The 14,960-nt window shown below is 43.5% G+C and overlaps 1 protein-coding gene across 3 annotated transcripts in view; it reads left to right on the top strand.

Annotated features, from left to right (window-relative positions):
- ABCG2 (ATP binding cassette subfamily G member 2 (JR blood group)) overlaps positions 1-14,960 on the top strand; it is a 276,283-nt gene that overhangs the window by 193,166 nt on the left and 68,157 nt on the right. For all 3 annotated transcript variants that reach the window (XM_073600840.1, XM_073600848.1, XM_073600855.1), the window contains one exon: positions 6,983-7,194. In XM_073600840.1, coding sequence (XP_073456941.1) covers positions 6,983-7,194 — 212 coding nt within the window. The remainder of the gene's footprint in view (positions 1-6,982; positions 7,195-14,960) is intronic.

The following is a 14,960-nucleotide window of genomic DNA, read 5'->3' as shown; positions in this document are numbered from 1 at the left end:
AGTGACAAGAATATGCAAAGGAGCAGGATGCTAAATTTCTCTTGATTGATCAAATATGAGGTTTTCGTTCTGGAAAGTCCATTCACCACAAAATTGAAAGTTAAAAACAGACATTTTATTTTTCAAAGTACTTTTGAACAACGTTCGTCATGACATCCAATGTGCTGATGGTAATTTTTGTACTATCGTTCTTCGGTCGCAAAGCTGTTAGTGCTTGCCCAGCTCAAGGTTCAATCCACTTCCCTTTTTTTTTTTTCTTTTCTCGTGGTTGTAGCAGGTTGAGCTGATTGATAATGACAAGTCGCTCACGATTAACGCCAATGAGGGGTGATAGGAAAAAAAGAGAGCGCCTGCAGTACTACAAATTCCACTATATCTGATAGAACAGCTCTAGAGATTGAAGTTATACAAATATAGAGCTTTTGTAATAATATATTCTAGCAAACAGCTATTCAGCTTTAGGGCTCATGCACATGGGGCATGTAACGTAAAATATGACTGTTTTGGCGCCCAGGGGCCACGGGTGTTTTGCGTACAGAATGTAAACGCAGCTCCAAGCTTTAACATATTGTCTGCATAACGGTGTATGTTTGTATGCGTTTGCATGTTTATGCTTGGAGCTGCGTACACCCGTATACAGCCGTATCCTGTAAGTCATGTGTACAGGCAGCTGTACACAACACCGGTGGCTTATAGGTACTAAATATGACCTTATTTGACCTGTTAAATTAGTGCGCAGGAGTCCTTAGTAACTTATAGCTAGCTTGATAGAAGCCGCTTGGTAAGGAGCTGCTATGGGTTACAGCACATTGCTGGCCTTTTTTATTGTAGCCTTGACCACCTAGTGTGCCAAGAAGAGACTAAAAAACATGGGAATGTAGACAGAAATAATAAGCTATAAATAAAACCAACAGACAAAATAGTGGAGTAAACTTGGCCGTGGCCTTTATTATCGGTATTCAATTTATTTTTTAGTAAACGTGTAACCGTTCATAGCTAGGTAAATAAATTCACAAATGACTTAATTACTTAAAATAACCTTACAATAAGCAACCCAGCCACTACGACTCAGGTTGATGAAAAGTATAACAATTTTTTATTAATCACTCCTTTAAGAGAAAGGGAGGGGTAAACCACATAATATTATAAGGCCGCAGGGGGGCTCACAGGTGGGGTCTTGAGGAACTGGCAGAAATGCACCTGTTGCACTGCCTTATATAACCTTTTGACCCTTCTAGAACATTCCAATAGGTCATGTGACCTAATCTTCTGGAGTGCTCCTAAAGGTCAGCTGACCTCCAGTGGTCAGCTGACCTGGTCCTTGGCTATATGGCCTTTTATTGGTTACCTAAGCTTTACCTTAAGCCTTTTTATTAACTTTAACTGGCAGGAAACAAGACCCGTCCACCTAACCACCTGCCCAATTAACTGCCTGGGGGCCTTGAAACTCCTATTCTGTCACATTCCCATGCGCCGGGTGGCCTTAAAATAGCCCCCCCCCCCGCCCTCATTCTTATAGTTTGTCATTTGTTTGTCAATCGGTTATAATGTGTGTGAAAATCTAGACATTAAAATGATAAAACAATACAATATGAAAAAAAATAAATATATACCGTATTTACTGTACTGTACACACGACCGGTTTTCCCGTCGGAATAAACTCTGAAGGTTTTTCAGACGGAATTCCGCTCAAGCTCTTGCATTCACACGGTCACACCAAAGTCCGACCGTCTAGAACGCGTTGACGTACAACACATATGACGGGACTAGAAAGCGGAAGTTCAACAGCCAGTAGCCAATAGCTTCCGTCTCGTACTTGCTTCAGAGCATGCGTTGTTTTTGGTGCGTCGGAACAGCATACAGACGAGCGGTTTTCCCGATAGGAATTGGTTCCGTCTGAAAAATTTAGAACATGTTCTCTTTCTAGGTCCGTCAGAATTTTTGAAGTAAAAAGTCCGATGGGGCATACACACGATCGAAATATACGATGAAAAGCTCCCGTCTGACTTTTTCTGTCAGACATTCCGCTTGTGTGTACGCGGCATAAGAGGGAAGTTTCCGAGAAAAAAAACCTTACGTTTTAAAATAAGGGTCAGTGCTCTGCAGCCTCACCAGTGCCCATCAATGCAGCCTGATCTATGCCCATCATTGCAGCCTGTTTAGTACACATCTACAATTATATTGTCATCAAAGTGTTCTAAGGAGGGTCAGTTTGTTTTACCCTGAGCTGTCTTTCATTGTAGCGCTCTGTTAGGTCTTCTATCCTGCTCAGTCCATTCCTCATGCTGTCCTCACTTCTCAAAATGTCTCCTACATATTGCAGAGGGTTAATTCTCACTGATACTGTAGCAGTTTTATTCCATTGCTGCCAAATGGCAATTTTACATATTTCAGAGTAATTGTCAGGGAAAGAGCAGGGTTTCTGTCTCTTTCATCACTCTTGAAGATGCATAACTAGAGGGAGGGTCAATACTCCTGTATTGAATTGTATTGTACTTGTACTGTCTGCCCTAATGTTGTAAAGCGCTGCGTCAACTGCCGGCGCTATATAAATCCTGTATAATTATATATATATATATATATATATATATATATATATATATATATATATATATATATATATATATATATAATATATATATAAAAAATGTATTTATTTATTTTTTTTTCATATATATTCACTACTACTGTGCAAAAGTTTTAGGTAGGTTTGAAAACACACTGTAAATTAAATTGGCTTTAATTTAGAATAAGGCTTACCTATAGGTAGTGGAAATATCTCCTAAACGCGTGTAAAACCCATAGCTTTGGAAGTGCCGCAACACGGGCGCTTTTAACCCCTTCGGCCGCTAGCGGGGGTTAAAAGCGCCCTGCTAGCAGCTGAAAAGTGCCAATTAAACAGCGCTAAAGCGCCGCTAAAACGAGTAGTGCTAATGTGGCTGCGGCTCAGCTTGAAAGGGGTCTAAAAGAGTTGTACCGCCATGCAGCAACGGCCTACTTTGCACACGGTTGTAGAACAGTTGCGGCCCAGCACCATTGATTTGAAGGTCGAGTTCGGTGGACAGTACTTTCCACTAAACACAATGGGGGGGAGGATATTTTTTTTGCATGTGTATACCCCAAAACTTCTGCTGCCAAAATTGGCATTTTTTTTCTGTCCTTTTGCATGAGGCCTTAAAGTGTATATACACTCTTTATGTATGAAAAATTAGAGCCTCTGTCAGTTTTAATTGCTGAGTAACCTGTGCTATTTGTCCTGGTGGCTACTATCACTAGGACTAAAAGTGATATGGAATCCAAAATTCGAGTTGCCACCAGAATAGGAAGTAAGAGGGAATCCTCCAATAGACACTTGTTCTTGTGGCGTCTGTCTGAGAGGGCATTTTTCTTATTTTGGAAAGTGTTCCTCTCGCTTCTTGTTATGGTGACAAGACAGGAAGTAAAGTGGGATCTCCTCTAGGTTGTCTTCCCCTGCCCTAGCATGCACTCCTAACACATTTGCAGGTTTGGATAGCCCATTAGGGATGTTTCTGAGCACAGTCTAAAGTGCGCAAGATATATAGACTAATTTTACCTAGCCACGTTACAGGTTAGAAACATTACAGCTTGCATTATTTTAAAGTGGAGCGCCACCCAAAAGCGAAAGCTCTGCTTGTTCGCACCCCCCCCCCCCTCCTCCTCCACTGCCACAGTTTGCACTTTTTGGGGGCAGTGGGCACCTGGTTTTGAAAGGTACCCACTCCCACTTCCTGGTAAGATCGCAGTACGGCTATCTGCGTCATGTCTGGCCCCTCCTCCTTCCCTCCACTGCCTTCTGGGACCTGTGTGTGTCCCAGAAGACAATGGGACCATTCAGAAAGAGCAGTGCGACTCGCGCATGTGCAGTAGGAAACTGGCTGTGAAGCCTGAAGGTTTCACTGCCAGTTTCCCTTGCTTGCAATACCGGCGCCTGCAGCCGAAGTTGATGGACAAATGCCGATATCGCGGGATCCCTGGACAGGTAAGTGTCCTTGTATTAAAAGTTAGCAGCTACAGTATTTGTAGCTGTTGATTTTTAAATTATTATTATTTTTTTTTTTTACAGGCTGGAACTCCACTTTAATGGTAATTGCATATTCAAATTGGTGCAATATGTAATACATATGTAGAATTATCTATGTTTTCATATTGCCTTCTTGTGTATAGAATTTTGGCATGTTCCCCAAACTTTTAGGGAGCAGTATTGGTTCAGTTTGTGGGTGTGTAAATAGAGCACCACATGTGTCAGCAAGGGCAGCTTGCATAAAGTCTCGTAGGCTGACTTTTAAAGGTCTGTTTATTTAAATTCCAGCTTTGTGATGATTGTTGGCTGGTGGGATTTTACACTGGATTAATTGAAGGACCCATGGGGCTAATTTACTAAAGGCAAATAGGCTGTTCACTTTGCACAGGAAGTTGCACTTTGCAAGGGAATTTGCCCCAGAGCTTAGTGAATGTGGGTAAGTTTCACTTTACAAAGAATAAAAATGTTTCTTGCACATAATTGGGTGATGGAAGTTGGCAGAGCTTTGCATTATTCACAAAGCTAAAGTGCAACTTCCCTTGGGAACTGAAAGTCTATTTGCCTTTATTCATTTCATTCAACCTCATAATGTAAAAATTAGAGCCTTGTTTCCACATTGGTTAACAGTATAACTCAAACGGTATTGAGAAATTACAATAACTTACCCTTGTCCTGTAATAATGCTAGTTTTACATTAATTCATCTGACCAATCCTAAGGCATTGGTACCAAGGTCTCTGTCAGATGATCTGGCAGGAATGATATCTAGGTACAGCTAGCTGCAGTCAAATGGGGTTGATTTACTAACGGCAAATAGACTGTTTACATTGCAAGTGAAGCTACACTTTGCATTGGAATTTTCCCCCAGAGCTTTGTGAATGAGGTGACATTTCCATTTTTCAAAGAATACTCAATCGGCACGGAAAATACAAAAAAATGCATTTTTGTTTTCACGTGATTGGGTGGTGGAAGTCAGCAGAGCTTTACCTCATTCACTAAGCTCTGTGGAAAAGTCCCTTGCAAAGTACAACCTCCCTGGCAAAGTAAGCATTCTATTTTCCTTTAGTAAATCATAACTAGTGACTCCATTGGTAGGATTGTTGCCTATGAAATCCGAGGATTGTCTACTGACCAGAGCTAGCATGAGTGAAATTTACATTCCTATTAGGAAACTTAGACTGGGAAAGATACAGAGGCTGCCATTTCTGTCCTTTTCAAAAAAATCTTGTTGCCTGTTTGTAGTTCTAATACTTTCTAAAGCTGGTCATACATTGTACAGTTTTTGCATTCAGCCAGGTGGCTGAACAAAAAGGAAAAAAAAAAAAAACTGTTCTGGTTCCTCATCCAGACTTTTAATGTGTGTGCTAAAATCCTCCCCAGTGTGTCGTAATCTGACAGTGGGACTCCCCTGCGGTCAGAATACACTGATCAGTACTGCAGCCAATTGGCTACACGTGCTGATCCAGCTGAAATTGACCAAGAAGCCGCTTCATGAGACGTCGATCCATAGATTGACTCCCCAGAAACAGGAACAGCCATACGAGGATGGAAATTCGGTTCCTGGCTGAATTTCGATCCATGTATGTCCAGCTTCACTCATGGACATAGAACAAACCGATTAGAATGGCAGAGGAAAGTTAAAAACTCCTAGTCTACTTAATTGTTTCAGAACAAGATAAAGGCATCAGATATGCACAATAGCCAGGCAGCTAACATTTTCAGGAGATGTCAGCAATGGAAGCTTGCATATTTTCTCAGTACAGGTTCTTTTCATGGATTTCTTATTTATGTTACAGTACAATACAGCAGGAAGAGTAAAGCCTTGTACATATGATCGGATTTTCTGACGGGAATTGTGTGTTGACAGACTGTTGGCCTAAAATCCGTTTGTACGCTCCATCGGACAATTGTCGGATTTTCCGCGGACAAATGTTAGATGGCAGGCTTATAAATTTCCCGCGGACAACGGTCTGTTGTCAGATTTTCCGATCATGTGTACACAAGTTCGTCAGAAAAAAGTCCAAAGTACAAACACGTATGCTCAGAATCAATGCTTGCCAAACCCAACATTGTAAGCACGTCGGGAACCTATGGGTAAAGGATTGCGCTGTGCCGCAGATGGACTCCGGTGCCAAAAAGTGCCCTGAAGCGATTCAGTTCGCATATACAAGTCACTTACTCATTCATTAGCAGAAGGTGCCCAAAGGGTGGCGCTAAAGAGCTGAAAAGCCACGTAGTACGTCACTACGTTCGTGTTTGTTGGCCGACAGTTGTGTGCTGTTTGTATGCAAGACAAGTTCCTGGCCAACGCCCTTCGGACAAAAGGCTGACGCTTTGTCTGCGGAAAATCCGATCGTGTTTCCAAGGTTTAAGGCTGGCCATACATGGTCGAATTTCGAAAGAATTTTCTTTCAAAAATCAGAAATTTTGTGATCCGATGGTGCCACCATTGATTTTGAAATTCGACCAACCAAGCCTTCAATTTCACCTCCTGTTGCTACAGAAAAAAAATTTTTGTGGCTGGGAATCGATTACATTTCTCGCACAATTCTCCCATCATCATTGATAATCATAATCCTTGATTAGAAAATCGTTTGTTTTTCAAAACATTTCCAACATGCCCGTGTACTCGAATTCGATGGCCGCACGAAAATCGGCTGTTGCTGCAGCCCACTAATGGTGCGAAATTCGAACGAAAAGCCTTTAGATAAGATTTTCGAAAGAAAATTCTTTCGAAAATTCGACCCATGTATGCTGGGAAATCGGCTGATGTTTCCTGGCCCTGAATCTAACTGCGGAATATTGGTTAATTAAGCCCACCAGTATTCATCCATACAGCAGCTGAATATTTAGGTGTTTTAGTTTGCTCTTTAAATATGTCATATACACCCTGGCAGTCTGGAAATAAATGTACATGCATGGTGTTCTTGTATCTCTCCAGGAAGGCGGTCACATCATCATGGCAGAGAAGTCTCAGACCGTTGTGCAGATGATGGAACCAGTGATAAATGGCGTTCAAGGATCAGACAATAAAAAAAGAAAACTACAAGGAGCTACACTAAGTTTCCACAATATCAACTACAGAGTGAAAGTGAAGACTGGCTTAATTTGTTGCCGAAAAGTTACAGATCGACAGATCCTAATCGATGTCAAGTAAGTGACTTTGTGCAAAGGGACAGATTCTAATTGATTTGTATTTGTCCACCTTCTTCACATTGAAAAATGCCAATTGTCATAAAATGCCTGTTTGTGTATAAGCCAAAGCCGTGCGCTCCTCACTCTTGTTTACACTTTTTGTTATTAAGTGCTAATCTTAGTTTAAGTGGAACTAAAAGGTGTTTTTTTGTTTTATAATTTAAAAAGATGTACCTGCCTGCTCTGTGCAGCAATATTCACAAAGCTTTCCAATAGAACAAACATAAAGTTCAGTGCTACTACCCACTTAATCCGCCATCAACAGAGCTCACAGGTGCCTGATTCACAGTCGCCCATCTGAAAGTGATGATTTGCATAACTAATATTGCTCTAAAATCCACCTCTCCTGGTTGTCCCTGCTGGCACTCTCAGCTCTACCTTCCTTCAGGTGCCTCCTATAGCAAGCCAGGTGCTGAGGAGGCACCTGTGCATTTGCAACCCCTGCCTCTGAAGTCCTAGCCAGCTAATTAGCCAGGACAGTTTTGCCCAGGTCTGTGGCAGAACTACTACTGTAGGCAAATTGTGGCCATATACTCCTTGATTTTATCATCCAACAGATGTGTGATTCGATTAAAACGTTTGGATCTGCAAACCGTTGAATAGCCATAACTTTCTTTCTGATCGTTTTTAACTTGATTTAGATCTGATTCCATCAAACTGAGTTGGTTGGCCAGGATGGAAAATGTTTGCATCAGTCGGCAGTACTGAGATAGTTTGTTTATGAATATGATAATTTTTCGATCAGATTATGAGATTACGTGATGGAAACTTACAATCTTAAATTACAATTGTATCTTAACTATCAATCAGAATCTACTTCCTCGTGTGTCGCATAGCAATCTAATGGGTTGTCGTATAGATCACTTATTTCCATCAGAAAACATTGATAGAAAAGAAAACTGGCATTTATTGAAGCGTGTATGGCCGCTATAAGACAGATTATCATCAAAATGTGACAGATGTTGATTCTAAACACACACACGATCGAGAGGAGGTCCAGGGCAGGTTTTATTCTGTCACAATGTTACCGTACAGCAGCTGCGGAAGGAATTTCTTAACAAATCTACCACGACATTTATATTTACAGTAAATAGTGGCGCTGTAACAAACTAGTAAAAGACGTGTATAAACCTTAGTGGTAATAAATTACCACCCAGTGAATAAAGTCCAATTCAAATGAAACCCTAAAAATGACAGCACATAAATGTATAAAATTAAAGAGCCTGTGATGAGGGGTGGGGGAACGGTTCGGCTCAAGCATAAGTTCAGGCTGAACTTTGGTTGTTCGGTGAACAACGAACATTATGCGGTGTTCGCGGCAAATTCGAAAGCCCTTGTCCCAAAATGTCTCCTGTCTTTTTTACTATTTTTGACACTTTTTTTTTTTTTTTTTTGTGAAATAGTAGGGGTACAATGTACCCATTACCAATTCACATGGGGGGGTCCCCTTCTTAAAGGGGGCTTCCAGATTAGAATAAGCCCCCCACCCACAGAACCCCACAACCACCGGGCAAGGGTTGTGGGCATGAGGCCCTTGTCCCCATCAACATGGGAACAATGTGCTTTGGGGGGCTACTCCAAAGCACCCTCCCCATGTTGAGGGCATGTGGCCTTGTATGGTTCAGGAGGGGGGGTGGGCGATTTCCCCCCCCCCCTTTTCTTGCGGCCTGCCAGCTTGCGTCGTGCTCGGATAAGGGTCTGGCATGGATTTTGGGGGGAGCCTCTTCGCTTTTTTTTTTTTTTTTGCGCAGGGTTCCCCTTAACCAGTTGCCGACCGCCGCACGACTATATACGTCGACAGAGCGGCACGGGCAGGCAAAAGGACTTACAGGTACGTCCTTGCCTGCCCGCGGGTGGGGGGTCCGATCGGACCCCCCCCCCGGTGCCAGCGGCGGTCGGATCGAGGTCAGGGTCGATCAAAGGTGAGGGGGAGGCCACTCATTCGTGGCCCCCCCCTCGCGATCGCTCCTGGCCAATGACAAGCTTCCTCGGCTTCTGTGAATGTAAACAGAAGCAGAGGAAGTGATGTAATCTCTCCTCGAGTCGGTCTTTTCGTCCGGCGCCGAGGAGAGAAGACATCCAAGTAAGTGCACCAACACTACACATACAGTAGAACACGCAGGCACACTTGTCACCCCCCTGTCACCCCCCGATCACCCCCTGATCACCCCCCTGTACCCCCTGTCACTCTGACACCAATAGCAGGTTTTTTTTTTTTCTGATTTATTGCATTGGTGTCAGTTTGTGTCAGTTACAAGTGTTAGGGCAGTTAGGTTAGCCCCCTTTAGGTCTAGGGTACCCCCCTTTAGGTCCAGGGTACCCCCCTAACCCCCCTAATAAAGTTTTAACCCCGTGATCACCCCCCGTCGCCAGTGTCACTAAGCGATCGTTTTTCTGATCGCTGTATTAGTGACACAGGTGACGCTAGTTAGGGAGGTAAGTATATAGGTTCGCTGTCAGTGTTTTATAGCGACAGGGACCCCCATATACTACCTTCTAAAGGTTTTAACCCCTTGATTGCCCCCTAGTTAACCCTTTCACCAGCGATCACCATATAATTGTTACAGGTGACGCTGGTTAGTTGGTTTGTTTTTTGTAGTTTATTGTAGTTTATTACAGTTTTAGGGCACCCGCCGTTTATTACCCTATAAAGGTTTAACCCCCTAATTGCTCGGCGGTGAAAGAAGTTAAGTTTTTAGGGTCAGATAAGGTCTGCGTCGCCCCAGGCAGCGTCAGGTTAGCGCCAGTACCGCTAAAACCCACGCACGCAGCATACACCTCCCTTAGTGCTATAGTATCTGAACGGATCGATATCTGATCCGATCAGATCTATACTCCCCAGCAGTTTAGGGTCCCCCAAAAAAACGCAGTGTTAGCGGGATCAGCCCAGATACCTGCTAGCACCTGCGTTTTGCTCCTCGGCCCAGCCCAGCCCAGCCCACCCAAGTGCAGTATCGATCGATAACTGTCACAAAACACTAAGCACACATAACTGTAGCGTTCGCAGAGTCAGGCCTGATCCCTGCGATCGCTAACAGTTTTTTGGTAGCGGTTTGAATCAGTCGCTGACAGTCAGGAGCTTTTTTGCCTGTGAGTCTCACTAGTGTACCCCTAAATTTAGAGGCCAAAATGGCAAATCGAAGGTACACTAGTGAAGAGGCCTACACGTTTCTGAGTATGACAGATAGTGAAGAGGAAGTCACTCATCTGTCAAGTTCAGGCTCAGAATACGAACCTGTAGAGGACAGCGGCTCCATGACAGATAGCTCTGACGACGGAGTTGTGGTCCCTGCTAGGGTCAGGCGTACCAGACCCCGATCTTCTTCTTCTGTCCTTGAAGTGCAAGAACCGCAGGGCTCTCGTAGGGAGCAGAGAGGTACTAGTGCCGCTACTCCTTCTGGTGAACTGGCAAGCACCAGCGGCCTAGTACACCCTGGTCGTACATCCAGCACTGCAGTATCACGTGGTGACGTGGCGAGTCCCATAAGTGCAGTTCAAGCTGGCGAGGTGGCAAGCACAACTAGTGTCCCGCTGCCACCAATAAGACAAAGACAGGCCCGTCGTGCCCATAGTGCCCTTCCTGCTGCATTCGCCAATCCGAATTGGGTACCCACCACTTCTGCAGCACCCGTACTTCCCCCTTTCACTGGCCAACCCAGAATTCAGGTGGAAACAGTTGACTTTATGCCACTTTTTATTCACTGTTTTTCACCGAAGATCTCTATAGATCTATTGTGGACCAAAGCAATTTGTACGCTGGTCAACACATCGCCGCTAATCCCCAGTCCTCCCTTGCTAGAGCTTGGAGACCAATTACGGTCTCCGAATTTAAGATCTTTCTGGGCCTTTCCCTCAACATGGGCATAACCAAAAAGAGTGAGTTGCGGTCATATTGGTCCACTGACCCAATTCACCATATGCCCGTGTTCTCTGCCTCCATGACCAGGGCACGATACGAGCAGATTTTGCGGTTCATGCACTTCAACGACAATGAACTCTGTCGTCCTCGTGGAGACCCTGCATACGATCGGCTCTACAAAATTCGGCCCCTCGTAAACCACTTCAACCAACGTTTTGCAGACTTGTTTACCCCCCATCAAGTTGTCTGCGTTGATGAGTCCCTGATTAAGTTTTCTGGCCGCTTGTCCTTCAAACAGTACCTTCCCAGCAAGCGTGCCAGATACGGGGTCAAGATGTATAAGCTCTGTGACAGGGCCACAGGCTATACATGTAGATTTATGGTTTACGAGGGCAAAGATAGTCACGTAGAGCCGATCAACTGCCCTGACTACATAGGAAGCGCTGGCAAGATAGTGTGGGACTTGGTGTCACCCTTATTCGGAAAGGGGTACCACTTGTACGTGGACAATTATTATACGAGCGTGTCACTTTTTAGTCACTTGTTTGATCAGCAGATTGGAGCATGTGGCACCGTGCGACCTAATCGCCGGGGCTTTCCCCAGCGGCTTGTAGAGTCCCGTCTTAGGCTGGGGGAGAGAGCCTGCTTGAAGTATAATAATTTGCTCGCTATGAAGTGGAGGGATAAGAAGAATGTTTTCGTTCTCACCTCCCTTCATGCAGACACGACGACCCAAATTACTACGGCGACTGGTGTTGTGGAGAAACCCCTCTGTGTCCACGAATACAACCTTAATATGGGAGGGGTGGACCTCAACGACCAGTTGTTGGCGCCGTACCTAATTGCCCGTAAGGCCAGACGCTGGTACAAAAAAGTGTCTGTTTATTTATTTCAATTGGCTTTGCTGAACGCTCATGTGCTATACAGAGCTTCAGGACAGACTGGATCCTTCCTTAAATTCCAGGAAGAGATCGTCAGAGCCCTTCTGTTTCCAGACGGTGCTCCACCTCACCTTCCCAATCCAAATGCAGTAGGCCGGCTGCATGAGAGGCATTTTCCTTATGTCCTCGAGAGTACCCCTACCCAACGAGCCCCCCAAAGAAAATGTCGTGTCTGCAGAAAGCGCGGATTTAGGCGTGACACCCGGTATTATTGTCCCTCCTGTCCTGGCAATCCTGGTCTTTGCATTGGTGAATGTTTTGAACGCTACCATACACTAGTTGAGTATTAGCGTAGGGTACAGCACTGCACACACTAGGACACACTTCCACAGGGTCTCCCAAGATGCCATCGCATTTTGAGAGACCCAAACCTGGAACCGTTACAGTTTTAAAAGTTACAGTTATAAAAAAAAAAAAAGTAAAAAAAAAAAAAAAAGTAAAAAAAAAAAAAAATACACAAAAAAAATATAAAATAAAAAAAACAAAAATAGTTGTCGTTTTATTGTTCTCTCTCTCTCTATTGTTCTGCTCTTTTTTACTGTATTCTATTCTGCATTGTTTTATTGTTATGTTTTATCATGTTTGCTTTTCAGGTATGTAATTTTTTTATACTTTGTTTTTTTTATTGTTAACCACCTTTGTGTTTTCAGGTACGCCATTCAGCTGCAGCGCGGATTTATTTATCTTGACAGCAACAGCGTTTGCTCCCACGATACATAAAGCCGTGACTCCAGCGCTGTCGGAGGTGATTTCACCACCACAGTTACATACTTCAGCATATATGCCGAAGCGTGGGGGCAGAAGTGGGTGGAGGAGCGATTTGCTCCTGCCTTTTGCGGGAGGATGCCCCCATGCTTCGGCATATATATATTTTAGGTAGGCACAGGTTGCGTTAAATGTTTTATTTTTTACTATGGTTTTTTTTTGTATTTGCTTTGCAGGTATGGTAAGTATTACTGTTATACTCTAATGTTACTTTGTTTTTTGTTAACCATCATTTGCTTAGCAGGTACGCCATTCAGTTGCAGCGCGGATTTATTTATCTTGACAGCAACAGCGTTTGCTCCCACGATACATAAAGCCGTGACTCCAGCGCTGTCGGAGGTGATTTCACCACCACAGTTACATACTTCAGCATATATGCCGAAGCGTGGGGGCAGAAGTGGGTGGAGGAGCGATTTGCTCCTGCCTTTTGCGGGAGGATGCCCCCATGCTTCGGCATATATATATTTTAGGTAGGCACAGGTTGCGTTAAATGTTTTATTTTTTACTATGGTTTTTTTTTTGTATTTGCTTTGCAGGTATGGTAAGTATTACTGTTATACTGTAATGTTACTTTGTTTTTTGTTAACCATCATTTGCTTAGCAGGTACGCCATTCAGTTGCAGCGCGGATTTATTTATCTTGACAGCAACAGCGTTTGCTCCCACGATACATAAAGCCGTGACTCCAGCGCTGTCGGAGGTGATTTCACCACCACAGTTACATACTTCAGCATATATGCCGAAGCGTGGGGGCAGTGGGTGGAGGAGCAATTTGCTCCTGCCTTTTGCGGGAGGATGCCCTCATGCTTCGGCATATATAAATGGTGCATGTATGCCCATCATTAGAAGTGGGTGGATGAAGGGAGGTATTCTAATGGTGGGCATACCCACCGATCAATATCTTTTTTTCGTTCAGCCCACAGGCTGCATGAAAAAAAAGTTTACAATATATGCCCAACAAGGACCAGCAACGTACTGGTATGTTGCTGGACTTTGAGTGGTTATACCAGAATGATGCCTGCAGGTTTAGGTATCATCTTGGTATCATTCTTTTCAGCCAGTGGTCGGCTTTCATGTAAAAGCAATCCTAGCGGCTAATTAGCCTCTAGACTGCTTTTACAAGCAGTGGGAGGAAATGCCCCCCCCCCCCCACCGTCTTCCATGTTTTTCTCTGGCTCTCCTGTCCCAACAGGGAACCTGAGAATGCAGCCAGTGATTCGGCCAGCTGACCATAGAGCTGATCAGAGACCAGAATGGCTCCAAACATCTCTATGGCCTAAGAATCCGGAAGCTACGAGCATTTCATGACTTAGATTTCGCCAGATGTAAACAGCGCCATTGGGAAATTGGGAAAGCATTTTATCACACCGATCTTGGTGTGGTCAGATGCTTTGAGGGCAGAGGAGAGATCTAGGGTCTAATAGACCCCAATTTTTTCAAAAAAGAGTACCTGTCACTACCTATTGCTATCATAGGGGATATTTACATTCCCTGAGATAACAATAAAAATGATTTAAAAAAAATAAAAATGAAAGGAACAGTTTAAAAATAAGATAAAAAATCAAAAAATTAATTAAAAAAAAAAAAAAAAAAAAAAAAAGCACCCCTGTCCCCCCCTGCTCTCGCGCAAAGGCGAACGCAAGCGTTGGTCTGGCGTCAAATGTAAACAGCAATTGCACCATGCATGTGAGGTATCACCGCGAAGGTCAGATCGAGGGCAGTAATTTTAGCAGTAGACCTCCTCTGTAAATCTAAAGTGGTAACCTGTAAAGGCTTTTAAAGGCTTTTAAAAATGTATTTAGTTTGTCGCCACTGCACGTTTGTGCGCAATTTTAAAACATGTCATGTTTGGTATCCATGTACTCGGCCTAAGATCATCTTTTTTATTTCATCAAACATTTGGGCAATATAGTGTGTTTTAGTGCATTAAAATTTAAAAAAGTGTGTTTTTTCCCCAAAAAATGCGTTTGAAAAATCGCTGCGGAAATATTGTGTGAAAAAAAAAAATGAAACACCCACCATTTTAATCTGTAGGGCATTTGCTTTAAAAAAATATATAATGTTTGGGGGTTCAAAGTAATTTTCTTGCAAAAAAAAATAATTTTTTCATGTAAACAAAAAGTGTCAGAAAGGGCTTTGTCTTCCAGTGGTTAGAAGAGT

Source organism: Aquarana catesbeiana, linkage group LG01, assembly GCF_042186555.1.
Source record: "Aquarana catesbeiana isolate 2022-GZ linkage group LG01, ASM4218655v1, whole genome shotgun sequence".
NCBI classification, from domain to species: Eukaryota; Metazoa; Chordata; class Amphibia; order Anura; family Ranidae; genus Aquarana; species Aquarana catesbeiana.
Note: the sequence above shows the minus strand (reverse complement) of the source record. Positions and strands in the feature narration are given on the sequence as shown.